Source organism: Lissotriton helveticus, chromosome 2_1 (assembly GCF_964261635.1).
Source record: "Lissotriton helveticus chromosome 2_1, aLisHel1.1, whole genome shotgun sequence".
Lineage (NCBI taxonomy): Eukaryota > Metazoa > Chordata > Amphibia > Caudata > Salamandridae > Lissotriton > Lissotriton helveticus.
In genome coordinates, this window is record NC_136059.1 from 1,392,513,538 (window position 1) to 1,392,527,860 (window position 14,323).

At 45.6% G+C, this 14,323-nt stretch overlaps 1 protein-coding gene across 1 annotated transcript in view; it reads left to right on the top strand.

The window, feature by feature from the left end:
• Positions 1-14,323, top strand: part of GAK (cyclin G associated kinase) — a 1,786,158-nt gene that overhangs the window by 704,372 nt on the left and 1,067,463 nt on the right. The window contains exon 11 of the mRNA XM_078676333.1: positions 3,646-3,769. Coding sequence (XP_078532459.1) covers positions 3,646-3,769 — 124 coding nt within the window. The remainder of the gene's footprint in view (positions 1-3,645; positions 3,770-14,323) is intronic.

A 14,323-nucleotide genomic window follows, 5' to 3' on the forward strand; every position in this document is an offset into this window, starting at 1 on the left:
TGCTTACAAGTTCAGATAAAGAGGCTAAACTAGCCTGATGCCATCAAAGGTCTGCCGTCATTAGATGTACTGAGGTGTCAACAACCGAGATATAGGGACGAGCTGCTGACCCCAGGTTTTCATGCAACCCATGCTATATATCGATAAATAACTGTAGAGAGCAGGCAGCTCAACGCGATGTACCGATGTGTACTATGTTCACCTTTCAAAAATCCGCCCGTGCCAGCTGTATAAGCTATTTTTTCAGCGCTTGAAAGAAGTAGCTATTTGATGGTAGCTGCATGTTTAAGATTATATATAAGAATGTGTGCAATACCACCACTTTAATTAGGGTTGTTAGAAATGGGGGTCTCTAGTTGACAGAAGTAGGTACCTTTGTCCAAATAGGGACCTTTGCTTCTAGTCAGGGTAAGGGGGATACACTACTGCTCACCCCCTTGGCTCCAGACACACAGCAGGGGGGCGGAGCCAGCATTGTGGAAGGCAGTCACAGCCCTATTCAGGTGCAGGTGCTACTCCTCCCACCACTCCAAATGCAGATCAGGAATATTGAGCCCAGTGCTGACTCACCCAGACTCTTGGAGCCACCCCAGCCCCTGTCATTCCAAAGCCAGAAAGTCAATGCACAAACAGGCAGAGGCACACAGGAAGGTTGAACAAGAAAATAGCCACTTTCTAAAAGTGGTATTTTCAAACACACAATTTATAGCAGACTTGAGTTCTAAACCTCTTTGCCATCACCCACATATCTCTGGCCCTTTTGCTTCTTTTTTTCCATTTTTTGTTGAGAAGCTAAATCCCTCGCTCACTGCCCAACATTTGGCTAAAAAAAATCACGATACCTGAATGATTATACCCTTGGCCTCCTCCTGACCCACAACATCGATCCCTACAAAACAGAACCCCAGGCCATCCTACCCTCCCAACTAATGTCCACGCTTAGAATGGTACGAACAAGACAAATGATGAAGTTTACAACCCATAAACCAATGCAGTCCTATTGACAGGCCCTCAGCCAATGCTTAAATACATAGAGCAAGGATCGCTAAGCGCCCAAAGTCACCTTAACCAACAAAGAAAAATTTGAAAGTCCAAAGGCAAAAGAAAAAAAATACAAGATCTATAAAGGACAAAAAGTAGATATCTTGATAGAACATTATCAAAAGACAGAAACCAATGTGAGATCCCATATATTTGAGCCACTCGTCAATGCAGAAACGTAGACTCTCCAGTTGCCAGATTCACCCATTATCTTACATACTTCTATCAAAAACAACAGTTCAGACCTAGCATAAGAAATCAGCTCGACCTGAATTTGACATTAAGGTACCAAGTCCCCACCCTGAGGATTATTGTTCTGTAAGCATTGATTAAGTCCCGGCCTTGAGATAAATTGCTGCAAAAATAATTCTTTAATAATTTTTAGTTGAGCAGGTTCAAGATGAAAGGAAAGAGCCTCCATTTTTTGGAGTGTCAGTATTTGTTCTCGTAACCTCCACCTCTGCTCTACAGCCTTGTGACACAAGTCCGATCTAACAAAGAACTCAACCCCACAGAATCTAATCGAGAATTTTGGACGCGCATCCAGATTAATAAGCTTTTGCAAAATTAAATGGCCAACATAAATCAAAATAGCGCATAGTCATTGTGCAGCTCGACCCTTATTAAATTTACGAAATGGAAAAAGGTGCACCCTCTTTATAGCACTATCCATATGCCAGTCCTAGAGCTGGGGAAAGTCTTCCTAGAACAGGCAGACAATATCAGCCCTTACATCATCGTCCTCATTTCGGGGATCCCAAGAACTCTTAGATTGTTCCAAAAAAGGTGATTTTTCTGTGCGTTCCATTTTTGTAGATGGATTCTCTAGCCTTGCTCCCTAGCTTTCCATTTGGGCTGGATTACTCTGCACAACCTCAGTCAGGTCACTATGCTGAATCCCCATCTCGGGCATCCTAGATTGTAAGATGGTCATATTTTTAGACCGTTTATGCAATAAAACCTGCAGGTGGGTTGTTTTAAATACAAGTTGTCAATCTTGTGTCCTTCTCTATGAAGCCGACAGGCTCATGAGCAATAACGTTGGCTCAGTCTGGCCTGGATTAGTTTGCTGATTGAGCCTGATATCTAAGAAGGTGGCTAGGAGAGATTTACTGATCTGCTGTACTTTGGAAAGTCTGAGCACAGTTTCTGGGGGTTTGCATTAATGCTCTTTGGTCGGGGTAAGAGTTATATCTCTCAGAATCCCATCCTCTCCAGACCAATAGTGGTGTCCAAGACCCCTTCATCAAAGGTATGTCACCAACTCCTCAACCTATTTAGTTGAAAGCGAGATGGGCTCCCCAATCCTTCCTCCCTTCGAATTGCCCTGTCCTCCTCTAGAGAACCCAGTTGATACTATGCGATGTATAATTTACCTCATTAACCCCCACCTTTTCAACATCTTCCGTTTCAGATACACTGCCATGCTCGAGAGAAAAATGCATCCAGAGCCTCTTGTGTATCATAGGCACCCTGAATCATCTCCTGCATCAGATGCCTATCATCCACCCCCCCCCACCCCCATTGCATTGGTTCAAAGGCTAAGAGGTCTGAGCCATATTATCTGGCACCCCAGAGAAAGTAAGTCCCCCAAGGTTAGCCCCCAGCATTTGAACAGATGAAGCATCTTTATTCATATATGATCCTATCAAACCTCCTTCCCCAGTCACAATAGTTTCCCTATCTAATTCGGGAGGGGGGCTGAATTGGCTTGTGCACCAACCACAGGAGTGCTCAAAGAATGTTCATCCAGTGGGAGATCAACAGAGTCTGAGTTATCGGGGCTCTTTTGTTTTTGAAGGACTCCCTCCCATGAGAAGCCAGCCATGGCAAAGTCGTAGATGGATTTTTGCGCAGGCTGGAAGATATTTTTTTTTATAAATAAAAAGGTACTATATTTTCCTTTTCAGGACGCTTTACCTTCATCTCTATTGCTCAGTCATCTCACTCTCTTGATGAGGACCCCGCAATTCTCCCTCTGGAGCTTTCTAGATTAGGGCCAAAGAGCTATGTCCTGCCAATTTGCTTGAGCGATGTCCCCCAGGAAGGTGTCCTTTTTGCCCGTCAGTTCCCGCAAGCAGCCATTCCAACTCTGAGCCAACCTGAAAACCCTAGACAGCTGACTTCCCTCTGCAGGCAGCAATGCTGAGGGAGCCCAGGCAGCCATAGTTGTTATCCTCTTGTTGTTCTGAGTTTCTCCTTTTTCCTTTAATCTGCACATACTCGTGTAATTTCAAATACATTTGATTTCACTTACGCTATCTTGGTGCTCACCATGGCCTCTGATACAATCATACTGCCTTATTTCGGAGACCCTTGAAGAGACCAGCTGTGATTGACCCAGTGCCGCCATCCTTTTAGACTTTTTATGAGGCATGCATGCCTTCACTTCACATTTTGTTTTCCAAGTTCTGTTTGAGTTGGGAGATTCCGAAAAATAGTTTTGTACAGGAGTGTAAACAATCTGAGACTATCAATGTAGCTTACATTCTTACATATGCCCAGTCATTGTTATTGATCAGTATTATGTTGGAAATAATTCATTTAGACAGATGCATTTGAATCGTTTTCATTTTGTTCACTTCATTATTGTTTCCATTGTAGGTTTGACATCGTCAGAAACAGATCAGTCTTACGGAGGTTTTTTTGACATTCTGAAAGGTGGAACAGAGCGATTTCTTAGTAACATTAAGGATACTTCTTCTAAAGTTATCCAGTCAGTGGCCAAGTAAGTAACTGATAGTTGGAATGTGTTTGCATAAGACAAAGAAAATTACTTACCCAAGCAATGCCTGCCAAGTGCTACATTTCCGCGAGTCAATAGTGACACTTGACTTCTTGTAAGGGCTCTGTCCAACGAAGCTTAAAGCACATTGCCAATTACTTTCACGGTCCAAAGAAGTATTCATCCATCCCAGTGCAGTAGTCCTAGACTTTTGTTTTCTCCATCATCAATTAAAGATGTAGAAGCATGTACAAAATTTTCCAACTTTAATTGGTACACATTACTATTCAGTTCTAATTTACACTTTATCTAATCTTGATGAGGCAAAGAAAGGAGAATGATAACCTCCATTTTGAAATAAGTCACATGTTGATGTTCAGTTAAGGCACTTATTTAGGGTAACATATTTTGGGCATAGAGGTGTGATGACTTGCCATTTCATTCTGTTTACCTGAATGTGAATGAGGCAAAGCTTAGGAGGAGTGAAAAAGTTTGGTCTCCTTGATTCTCCATGCAGTCCTGCAGTGAAAGTTGAGTGCATGACATTTATCACGGAGGGGTAAAAACATGCTGAGAGGTGTATTTTTTTTTAAAGATACAAGGATGCAGCTCTTTAATACCCCTCTCTCTGCTCTGTGTGTTGTATATATATATATATATATATATCAGCACACACCAGCTTTCTTCAAAGAAAATACTCGCACTCAGAGTATGCCACAGTTTATTAGCAAAGGCTACGCGTTTCGACAGCAAAAGCTGTCTTGATCACACGATTTGCTCAAGTAACCGGAAGTCTATACATAGGTTATAGACACCGAAAAGGGACTCAATGTTAGGTAAATGGTGTCTAGAGCAACCTGGCGGCCATCTTAGAGTGGGATACAGTGACTTATATTGTTATTGACATTTCACATATATAATTAAACCAATAATATTACGGTCCCTCATAATGCAGTATGCGTAGCATAAAAACATACAGAATTATAAATTTCAACACAATTGCATTTATACATTTGCAAATAATAAAAAATGTCTTGTTCGACTATTTTAGATCTTCTTTCGAAAATAGTCAAACAAGAAATTTTTTATCATTTGCAAATGTATAAATGCAATTGTGTTGAAATTTATAATTCTGTATGTTTTTATGCTACGTATACTGCATTATGAGGGACAGTAATATTATTGGTTTAATTATATATGTGAAATGTCAATAACAATATAAGTCACTCTATTCCGCTCTAAGATGGCCGCCAGGTTGCTCTAGACACCATTTACCTAACATTTAGTCCCTTTTCGGTGTCTATAACCTATGTATAGGCTTCCTGTTACTTGAGCAAATCGTGTGATCAAGACAGCTTTTGCTGTCGAAACGCGTAGCCTTTGCTAATAAACTGTGACATACTCTGAGTGCGAGTATTTTCTTTGATGAAAGCTGGTGTGTGGTGATAAAATTGTCGAGGGACCTGCTCGGCGTCTATCTCGCCATCTGTCAACGGGCCAAGGGACTTCATGCAATCAGGTCGTTTGCAAAAGATATATATATATATATATATATATATATATGTATATGTATATGTATATGTATATGTATATATATATATATATATATATATATATATATATATATATATATATATATGTATATGTATATATATATGTTTTTCACTAAACACCAAAGGTTAAAAGGACGTTATAGTTAGGGAAAATGCCAGTTTTTCCTATGGGAATTTTTTTTTCCTGACCCCCTTTTTCTCAAACCTTGCGTGACAAATCACCTTGAAACTATCCAGGAAGCAACTGAAGTGGATAAGACTGTTTTCATTTTTTATTTTTTTTAAACGTTTTATGAGAATTTGTCAAATGGCAACAAAGTTATTTGCATAATCAAAAACTATCTTCCTATGATAACTGTGACTTACATAGAACTTCACAGTGGTGACTGTCACTGTAAAATTATTTATAAATAAAAGCCGAGAAATCCGTAGTAAAAGTACACAATGCACAAAAATGGTAATAAAGTACTATAAAATGATGAATTTGGGGCCCCTAACATAAACCCTTGTTAAACATTGGAACGCTCTTAAAAGAACAAAAAACTCTTGGCAGCCTGGATACGGGGAGATCCCTTGATTAGAGGAGTCATGGGGGATGGAGAATGGGAGGAAAAAATTTCTTTATACGCAGACGATATCCTGCTTTACGTGACCAGACCCCGCTCTTCGATACCAAGAGTTGTGTATATTTTTTCTCTCATCAGAACCTATTCTGGATACCAGATGAACTTGGATAAATCAGTAATTTAGCCGCTCACAAAGGATGATCTAGACATGCCCATCCGTTGCCCCCTCAGGGAGGGATTCTGCTACTTGGGGGTTTTTATATGCAGAGCAGAAAGGGACTTTTTGTTTCACAATTTGCTCCCTCAGATGGAACGCCTTCAAACAGATGCAGCCCACTGACTCTCTCTTCCCATTTCCCTCATGGGAAGAGCTACCCTTTTCAAAATGATGACCCTCCCACACCTTTTGTACATGTTTCAAAACACCTTGTACAAGATCCCAGATGACTGCTTTAATCAAATTTACACTATACTGAGGGCGCTGCAATGGGATGCAGGAGCAGCACATATATCCCTGGTAAAACTACAGCGGGGAGACTTTGATGGAGGGTTGGCAGTACTGGACCTTCAGGCCTACTACTGGGCATCCCTCTTAGTTGTAGTGAATGACTGGGTGTTTGGAGGGAGGGACAACCCGGCCTACAGGGTGCATCACTGGGCCATGGGTATGGGAAGATACCCATCACTCAACAAAAGGAATGCTCCCATTCCACACGCTAGCAGTGCTGCAGGCGTGGGAGGCTACTAATCGACATCTGGGGTAGCATAACATGCTCACAGCAGAAACCTTGTGTTCGAGGCATGTGGGCTGCTGAATTCATATCTATTGCATTAGATCGCCGCCTAGTGTTGGGTCCGGATGATTGCACATTGTTGTCCTGGAGAAGTCTTCGAAGTATCACAGGATAGGTGGCTCCTCCACTGGACTACAGTGCGCATGGGCAGCCTCTCCATCCTCAGATTGTTTTTTTCCGCCATTGGGTTCGGATGTTCAAATCTTAGCTCAAGTTAGGAAACTTTTTCTCAAAGCCAAAAGGCTTTCGCGAGCGTCGGTATCGTTTCGATCGGTATCGATAACATTTATCTACAGGACATCGACTATCGGGCGGCTTCATTCACCTCTCGCATCGAGTTTCATCGACGAGGGAGAGTCGAGGCCTTTTCAAAAGGTGTCCGCTTTGTAACGCAAAATATGCACACAACGACGTCCACCCTGTGTGCAACAAATGCTTGTCAACGGACCACAATGAGGACCAATGTATGGCCTGTGCCCGGTTCAGATCAAAGAAGACTCTCCGGACCCGACGCGCGGCTCGATTGCAATCGAATAGGCCTGCGCCTGAACCAGATAATATCTTCGGGACCGGAGACGAAGAAGTCATCGAGATACCGGACCGAGATGAATTATCGGAGCAGGGATCCGTGCATGGATCCGACTATGAGGCCGATGGAGAGGAGTATCTGGAAGACTAGGAGAATTATGAAGTCGTCGACGAGGTAGGAGACGTCGACGTTCAGGCCCTTGGGGCCGAGGAAGATAGCTCAGAGGAGCTAGGCCCAACCGTCGATACGGGGGCCGATGAACATAATATCAATACGGCTCAGGTCGAGGGATCGCCACAAGGCCTTACCCAAGATCTAACTTCGAGTTCAACAGCCCCGCAACAAGGCCCGGCTTCGAACATTATTATTGAGCCATTGGTTTCGAAACCAACTTTGGTTGATCTCAGCAAAACGAAACCGAAGCCAGCACAGTCGAAATCGAAACCAAAAGTGCAACTGGCTCTAGTCGGCGCCAAGGCCTCAAAACCCTCGGGCCGACGAAACAAATGAGGGACTTCGATGCGAGGAGCTTCCAGAAGGCCCTCGAGTAGCGGGGCGCCAAAGGCCACGATGAAGATCTTCGAGTCGAAGACGTCGGTGCCGAAGGGAGCCGCTACGCAGCTCGAATCGAGACAGAGCTCCAATCCTTGATCACTGACGGGAACGGGGACGATCGTCGGTTCAAAGTCAGATGCAGACGCGGCGCATGCGGAGCATAAGGCCCAAGACATGGCCCTACACGTCGGGGAGTCGATTCAAAGAATCAGAGACAAGGCTTTGTCGGCGGGACCAAAGAAAGTCACAACTACCAAGTTGGTCACCGCGCTTGCCACGTCGGCGCCAATAAAATACGGTTTACCACCGCCAGTGAGGCCGAAGATGTTGGAGCCAAAACAGAGCAATGACCCCATAAAAAGACCTGCATTGACCCACAGGCCTGCAAACGAGACAGAGGAACAAGAACCGAGGAAGTTCATCGACTCGGAAACGGGGAGACTGACTATATACAAAAGGAAAATAGTCCCAGAAAAACCCATGGAGTCTTTCAGGATTCCTCTTAAGAAAAAGAGGGGATCACCTGCGTCACCAGTGATGGTCGAACAGTTGCAAACATATGAGCAGGAGCCTCAATCCTTTTCCCCTACATACTCGGATGCAGGGGCATGTGACGATAATAATGATGCTGATGACGATGTGATGGACACTGGTCGTGATGATCAGAACCACCCATGGGCAGACCCTGCTGACCCAGGCAACCCGCAACATGACCCTGATACTACTGTCTACAATGTCAAAACATCACCAACTGAAGACACTACAGCTTTCAACGCTCTGATTGAAAGAGCTGTGTTAAATCATGACGTTGATCTTCATAGTGATACTGTGGAAGTGGACTTCCTTGTGGACACGTTCTCAACTTCCGAAAGAAGTGTAAAGACACTACCAATGCTCATGGGCGTTCTTAAACATGCCAACGACATTTTCAAAGAAAATACTAGAGCAAGGGTAGTTAACCCGAGGATAGAAAAGAAGTATAGGCCGGCGCCTGTGGATCCTACCTATATTAAAGGTCAATTGCCTGTGGACTCTATGGTGGTTGCAAATGCAAGAAAGAGGGCAAACTCGCAGACAACGGGAGATGCGCCTCCGCCTGATAGAGAGTCAAAGATACTGGAAACATCTGGCAAAAGAGTGGCAGCACAGGCTGCAAACATCTGGCATATTGCTAATACTCAGGCGGTTCTGGCCAGATATGATAGGTCACACTACGCTACTCTGGAGACATTATTACAGCACCTCCCAGAACAATTCAAGGAAGGAGCAGAGCTGTTGGTTCAGGAGGGGAAGCTGATCTCCAACGCTTCCATCAAGTGTGCACTAGACACAGCTGACACTGCAGCTAGGGCTATAAACACTAGCGTCATGCTAAGACGACATGCTTGGTTGAGGATATCTGGTTTCAAACCAGAAATACAGACCACCATTCTTAATCAGCCAGTTAACACTGACTTCTTGTTTGGCCCTGAAGTTGATGCCACCCTACAAAAAATTAAAAAGGACACGGAAACTGCTAAATCCATGGGAGCTCTGCAGTGTCAGCAGTTTCGGGATGGTTCCTTTCGTCGCTCCAATAACAGAGGACCCTCACGGGGCCAAAACACCCAACAAACGCAGTATAACAAGGTAGGTACGCAATCCACCTACAATAAAAATCCCAGGGGTGGATATAGAGGAAATAACATCAAGGGCAGAGGAAGAGGAAACAACAACTCCAGATCCTCTGCCAATACCAAACAGTGACGCCTTGTCACTGCCCCCGACCATCTAACACCTGTCGGGGGGAGACTACAACAGTTCCTGTCTGTATGGAAATCCATCACCTCAGACAGGTGGGTACGAGATATTGTACAGTACGGGTATTGTCTAGAGCTTACAGCCACTCCACCCGACATTCCACCAAGACACCGTCCTATGTCCGCAGAGCACTTACACTTATTGCAGCAAGAGGTCGTCAGTATGCTGCAAAAAGGAGCCATAGAGCTCGTGCCTCTAGCGGAGCAAGGATCAGGGGTGTACTCTCTGTACTTCTTGATTCCAAAAAAGGACGGGTCTCTCAGGCCCATACTCGACCTACGGCCTCTGAACCAATACATTCTGTCAGAGCACTTTCACATGCTCACCTTACAGCAAGTTCTACCGCTTTTAAGTCGGGGAGATTTCCTCGCAACACTGGATCTCAAAGATGCGTACTTCCACATTCCCATGCACCCTTCCCACAGAAAGTATCTCAGGTTCACCATTCAGGATCAACACTACCAGTTCAAAGTCCTCCCCTTCGGAGTGACGACGGCACCCAGAGTATTCACCAAGTGTCTGGCGACAGTGGCGGCACACCTAAGGAGACAGCACATACATGTCTACCCTTATCTGGACGACTGGCTTATTCAAGCAAAGTCGGCCCAGCTGTGTGCCAGACACGTGTCCCACACCATTCACCTCCTTCACGATCTCGTATTCTCACTAAATTACCCCAAGTCACATCTTCAACCCCCCCCCACATACGGCAGTATCTGGGCGCAACAATAGACACTCTGGCAGCCAAAGCTCAGCCAAATTCAGTGCGGATACACAGCATGCAATTGCTGATACAAAAATTCAGACCTCAACACTCGCTTCAGGCAAAAGTGTTCATGCAGTTGATAGGCATGATGGCCTCCTGCATCTTCATAGTCCCGCATGCGAGACTACATATGCGACCGCTTCAGGAGTGCTTGGCACGTCAGTGGAACCAGGCTCAAGGGCTGTTAAAAGACCTAGTGTTGGTGAGCGGTCGGGCATACAACTCTCTGCATTGGTGAAATCCACAAAACCTTTGCAAGGGCCGACCTTTCCAAGAGCCTGTACCACAGGTAATACTGACAACGGACGCATCTCTCCAGGGATGGGGAGCTCATGTACTCCATTACACAGTGCAGGGACTATGGACGACACAGCAGAAGAAGATGCACATCAACCTTCTAGAGCTGATGGCAATCTTCATGGCACTGAAAGCCTTCAAAGTACATCTGTGCAACAAAGTCGTGTTGATCCGGACGGACAACATGACTGCCATGTACTACATACAGAAGCAGGGAGGAACACACTCTCCACAGTTGTCTCACCTGGCTCAGAGCTTGTGGAAGTGAACCATTCAGAGGAACATGTTCCTCATGGCGGAACACCTCCCAGGCAAGGACAACCAAATGGCGGACCTGCTCAGCAGGCACAGCCACCAGATGCACGAGTGGGAGATACATCCATCAGTACTCCAGCCGTACTTCCATCAGTGGGGTCATCCAGAGATAGACCTATTCGCCACAAGGGAAAACGCAAAATGCCGAAGCTTCGCCGCCAGGTTCCCACATCCGCAGTCGCAGGGCAATGCGATATGGATGAACTGGTCAGGCAAGTTTGCGTACGCTTTTCCCCCAGCGCCATTGATTCCGCTAGTGGCATGCAAACTGAGGCAGCACTCGATGATACTCATCCTGGTTGCTCCAACGTGGGCACGCCAACCATGGTACACCACGCTCGTGGAACTTTCCGTGGTGCCTCATCAAAGGCTGCAACTAACACCCAGACTTTTGACGCAGAGCCATGGCGCAATTCAGCACCCAGATCCGCAACAGCTCAACCTGGCGATCTGGCTCCTGAGGTCCTAGAATTTGAATACCTCAACTTGCCTCCAGACTGCATGAATATCATAAAAGAGGCAAGAAGACCCACGACTAGAGCATGTTATGCGGCGAAATGGAAAAGGTTTGTCATATACTGCAACAATAATGACATTAACCCACTAGATGCATCTATTCAGAACATTATTTGTTATCTGTTGCATTTATACAGATGTAATCTGGCTTACAGTTCCATCTGCATACATCTATCCGCAGTAGCGGCCTACCTGCAAAACAGGCAGCACCTATCCCTATTCAGAGTACCTGCAATTAAAGCCTTTCTTGAGGGACTCAAGAGAGTTATCCCTCCAAGACTTCCACCTTCACCAGTCTGGAACCTCAACCTGGTTCTCACAAGACTCATGGGGCCACCCTTTGAACCTCTACATTCATGTGAGATTCAGTTATTAACCTGGAAAGTGGCTTTCCTCGTAGCCATTACCTCACTCAGAAGAGTTAGTGAACTCCAGGCGCTAACCATTCAAGAGCCATTCATACAGGTTCACCCAAACAGAGTTGTTTTACGTACAAATCCCACTTTTCTGCCTAAGGTGATTTCGCAGTTCCACATGAACCAAACCATAGAATTGCCGGTTTTCTACCCAAATCCAGAAAATGTTGCAGAGAGATGCCTACACACATTAGATGTGAAAAGGGCCCTCATGTATTATATAGACAGAACTAAAGATTTCAGAAAAACGAAACAACTGTTCGTCGCCTTCGCTCCACAGCATAAAGGCAATCTCATTTCAAAATCAGGAATAGCCAGATGGATCGTTAAGTGTATACAAATTTGCTAAGAAAAAGCTAAACGCACTTTAACGATTCCTCCACGTGCACACTCCACACGCAAGTTAGGAGCATCCATGGCTTTCCTAGAGAACATTCCACTAGAGGAGATATGTAGAGCAGCCACATGGTCCACTATTCATACATTTACGAAACACTACTGCGTAGATGTACACTCTAGACAGCAGGCAGCTGTAGGAAAGGCTGTTCTCAAAACCCTTTTTCAAACTGCTGCAGCTGGCACAGGCGGCCACCGCTAATGGAGGGACTGATATGTATTCTATGCAATAGATATGAATTCAGCAGCCCACATGCCTCAAACCGAATATGCTACTTACCAGTATGCATCTGTTCTTGGCATGTAGGGCTGCTGACATTCATATCGCCCACCCTCCTCCCCGGCGCCTGTTGCAGCTGTAGCATTCAGAATTTCTATTTAGCATGGACATCACTCACTGTATTACACTCCATCTCTGCCACAATGGTGAAAAACAATCTGAGGATGGAGAGGATGCCCATGCGCACTGTAGTCCAGGGGAGGAGCCACCTATCCCGTGATACTTCGAAGACTTCTCCAGGACAACAATGTGCAATCATCCGGACCAAACACTAGGCGTTGATCTAATGCAATAGATATGAATGTCAGCAGCCCTACATGCCAAGAACAGATGCATACTGGTACGTAGCATATTCGTATGGGAGAGCGATAATTTGAGAGAAGTTAAGAAGCTACGTAGTCATGTAAGGTGGCACATAATTGGCATAGATAAACTAGGTGACGTATGGAGAGGGGGCTCGCTATTAACCTTCGAAATATTACAAAAGGAATATGACCTAACCCAGTGGGAGACATTCCGATATTTGCAACTTAAAACGCTCTGCATTGCCTTTTACCCGAAGGTGAGAAGCTACCGGACTACTCACTATGGAAGACCGATTGCTTCTTTACCCTATTCCAATGGAAGCAGTCTCTCTCATTTATAAAAAAAATCACGAATAACTCACCAGATCCCCTCACCCACTGGAGGAAAGCATGGATGAAGACCGGCGATAAGGAGTGGGGTGTGGCGGTCCAAAATCCTAGAGAGAGAGCCATTCGGGCCTGATTCGCCTAGTGCAGCTTCGTGTGCTACATAGTGTGAGAAAGTGCCATCTTTCTTACATGGTATGCCCCCACTTTTTGCTGAATTGCTGATGTACTTTGACTGAGTGTGCCCTGGGCTCCTGTCAACCAGGTGCCCGGGGCCTGTGTTCCTTCCCTAAAACTGTGTTGAAACCTAAACCCAATTGGCATCTCTGGCCACATGTCAGTCCCTGGTAAATGGTACCCTAGGTACCCAGGGAACTGTGACCAGAGAAGATCTCTAAGGGCTGCAGCACTTATTGTGCCACCCTTAGGGGCCCTGTACCCTGACACACACACACTGCCTTGGGAGGCTGAGTGTCTTGGTGCAGAACTAAACAGAGTCGACATGGCACACATCCCTGTGTGCCATGCCCACAAACACACTGCCCTGGCATACCTCAGTCACCCCTCTAGCTGGGTGCACTATGCCAGTTGTGTGGGCACAGGTGCATGAGCCCTGTGCCCCTACACTACCCATGGCCCTGTGCCCCTACACTACCCATGGCCATTCCTGGGCACTGTAAGTGCAGTGATGCCATTCAGAGTATATGGTGCTGGGAGGTTGACATTACAAACTCCACAGCACCATACTGAAGACTGAGAAGTTTGATGTCAAACTTCTCAGCACAATAAAACCACACTGATGCCAGTGTGGGATTTAATGCCAAATGGTCGATAGAGGGCATCTTAGAGATACCCCCTGAAACCTAACCAACTCCCAATGTCCTGACTGCGTGGCTACAGAGGCTGCCACCACCAGACATGTTTCTGGACCCTCGATTCAAGAGCTTGCCGCTATCAGGGGCCTGAAACAATGCACATCCTGGGACGAGGTGCCAAGCCTGCTCCCCCAGGATGGGCAGTGGAAGCTTCAAAGGCAATGCCGCCTTTGTGAGCTTCTCCAGGCCACTTGCTGTACTCAGCAACTGGCCCCCACCGGTTCTGACTCCCACTCTGGTGCGAAGACAGGCGCGAAACCCTAAGTG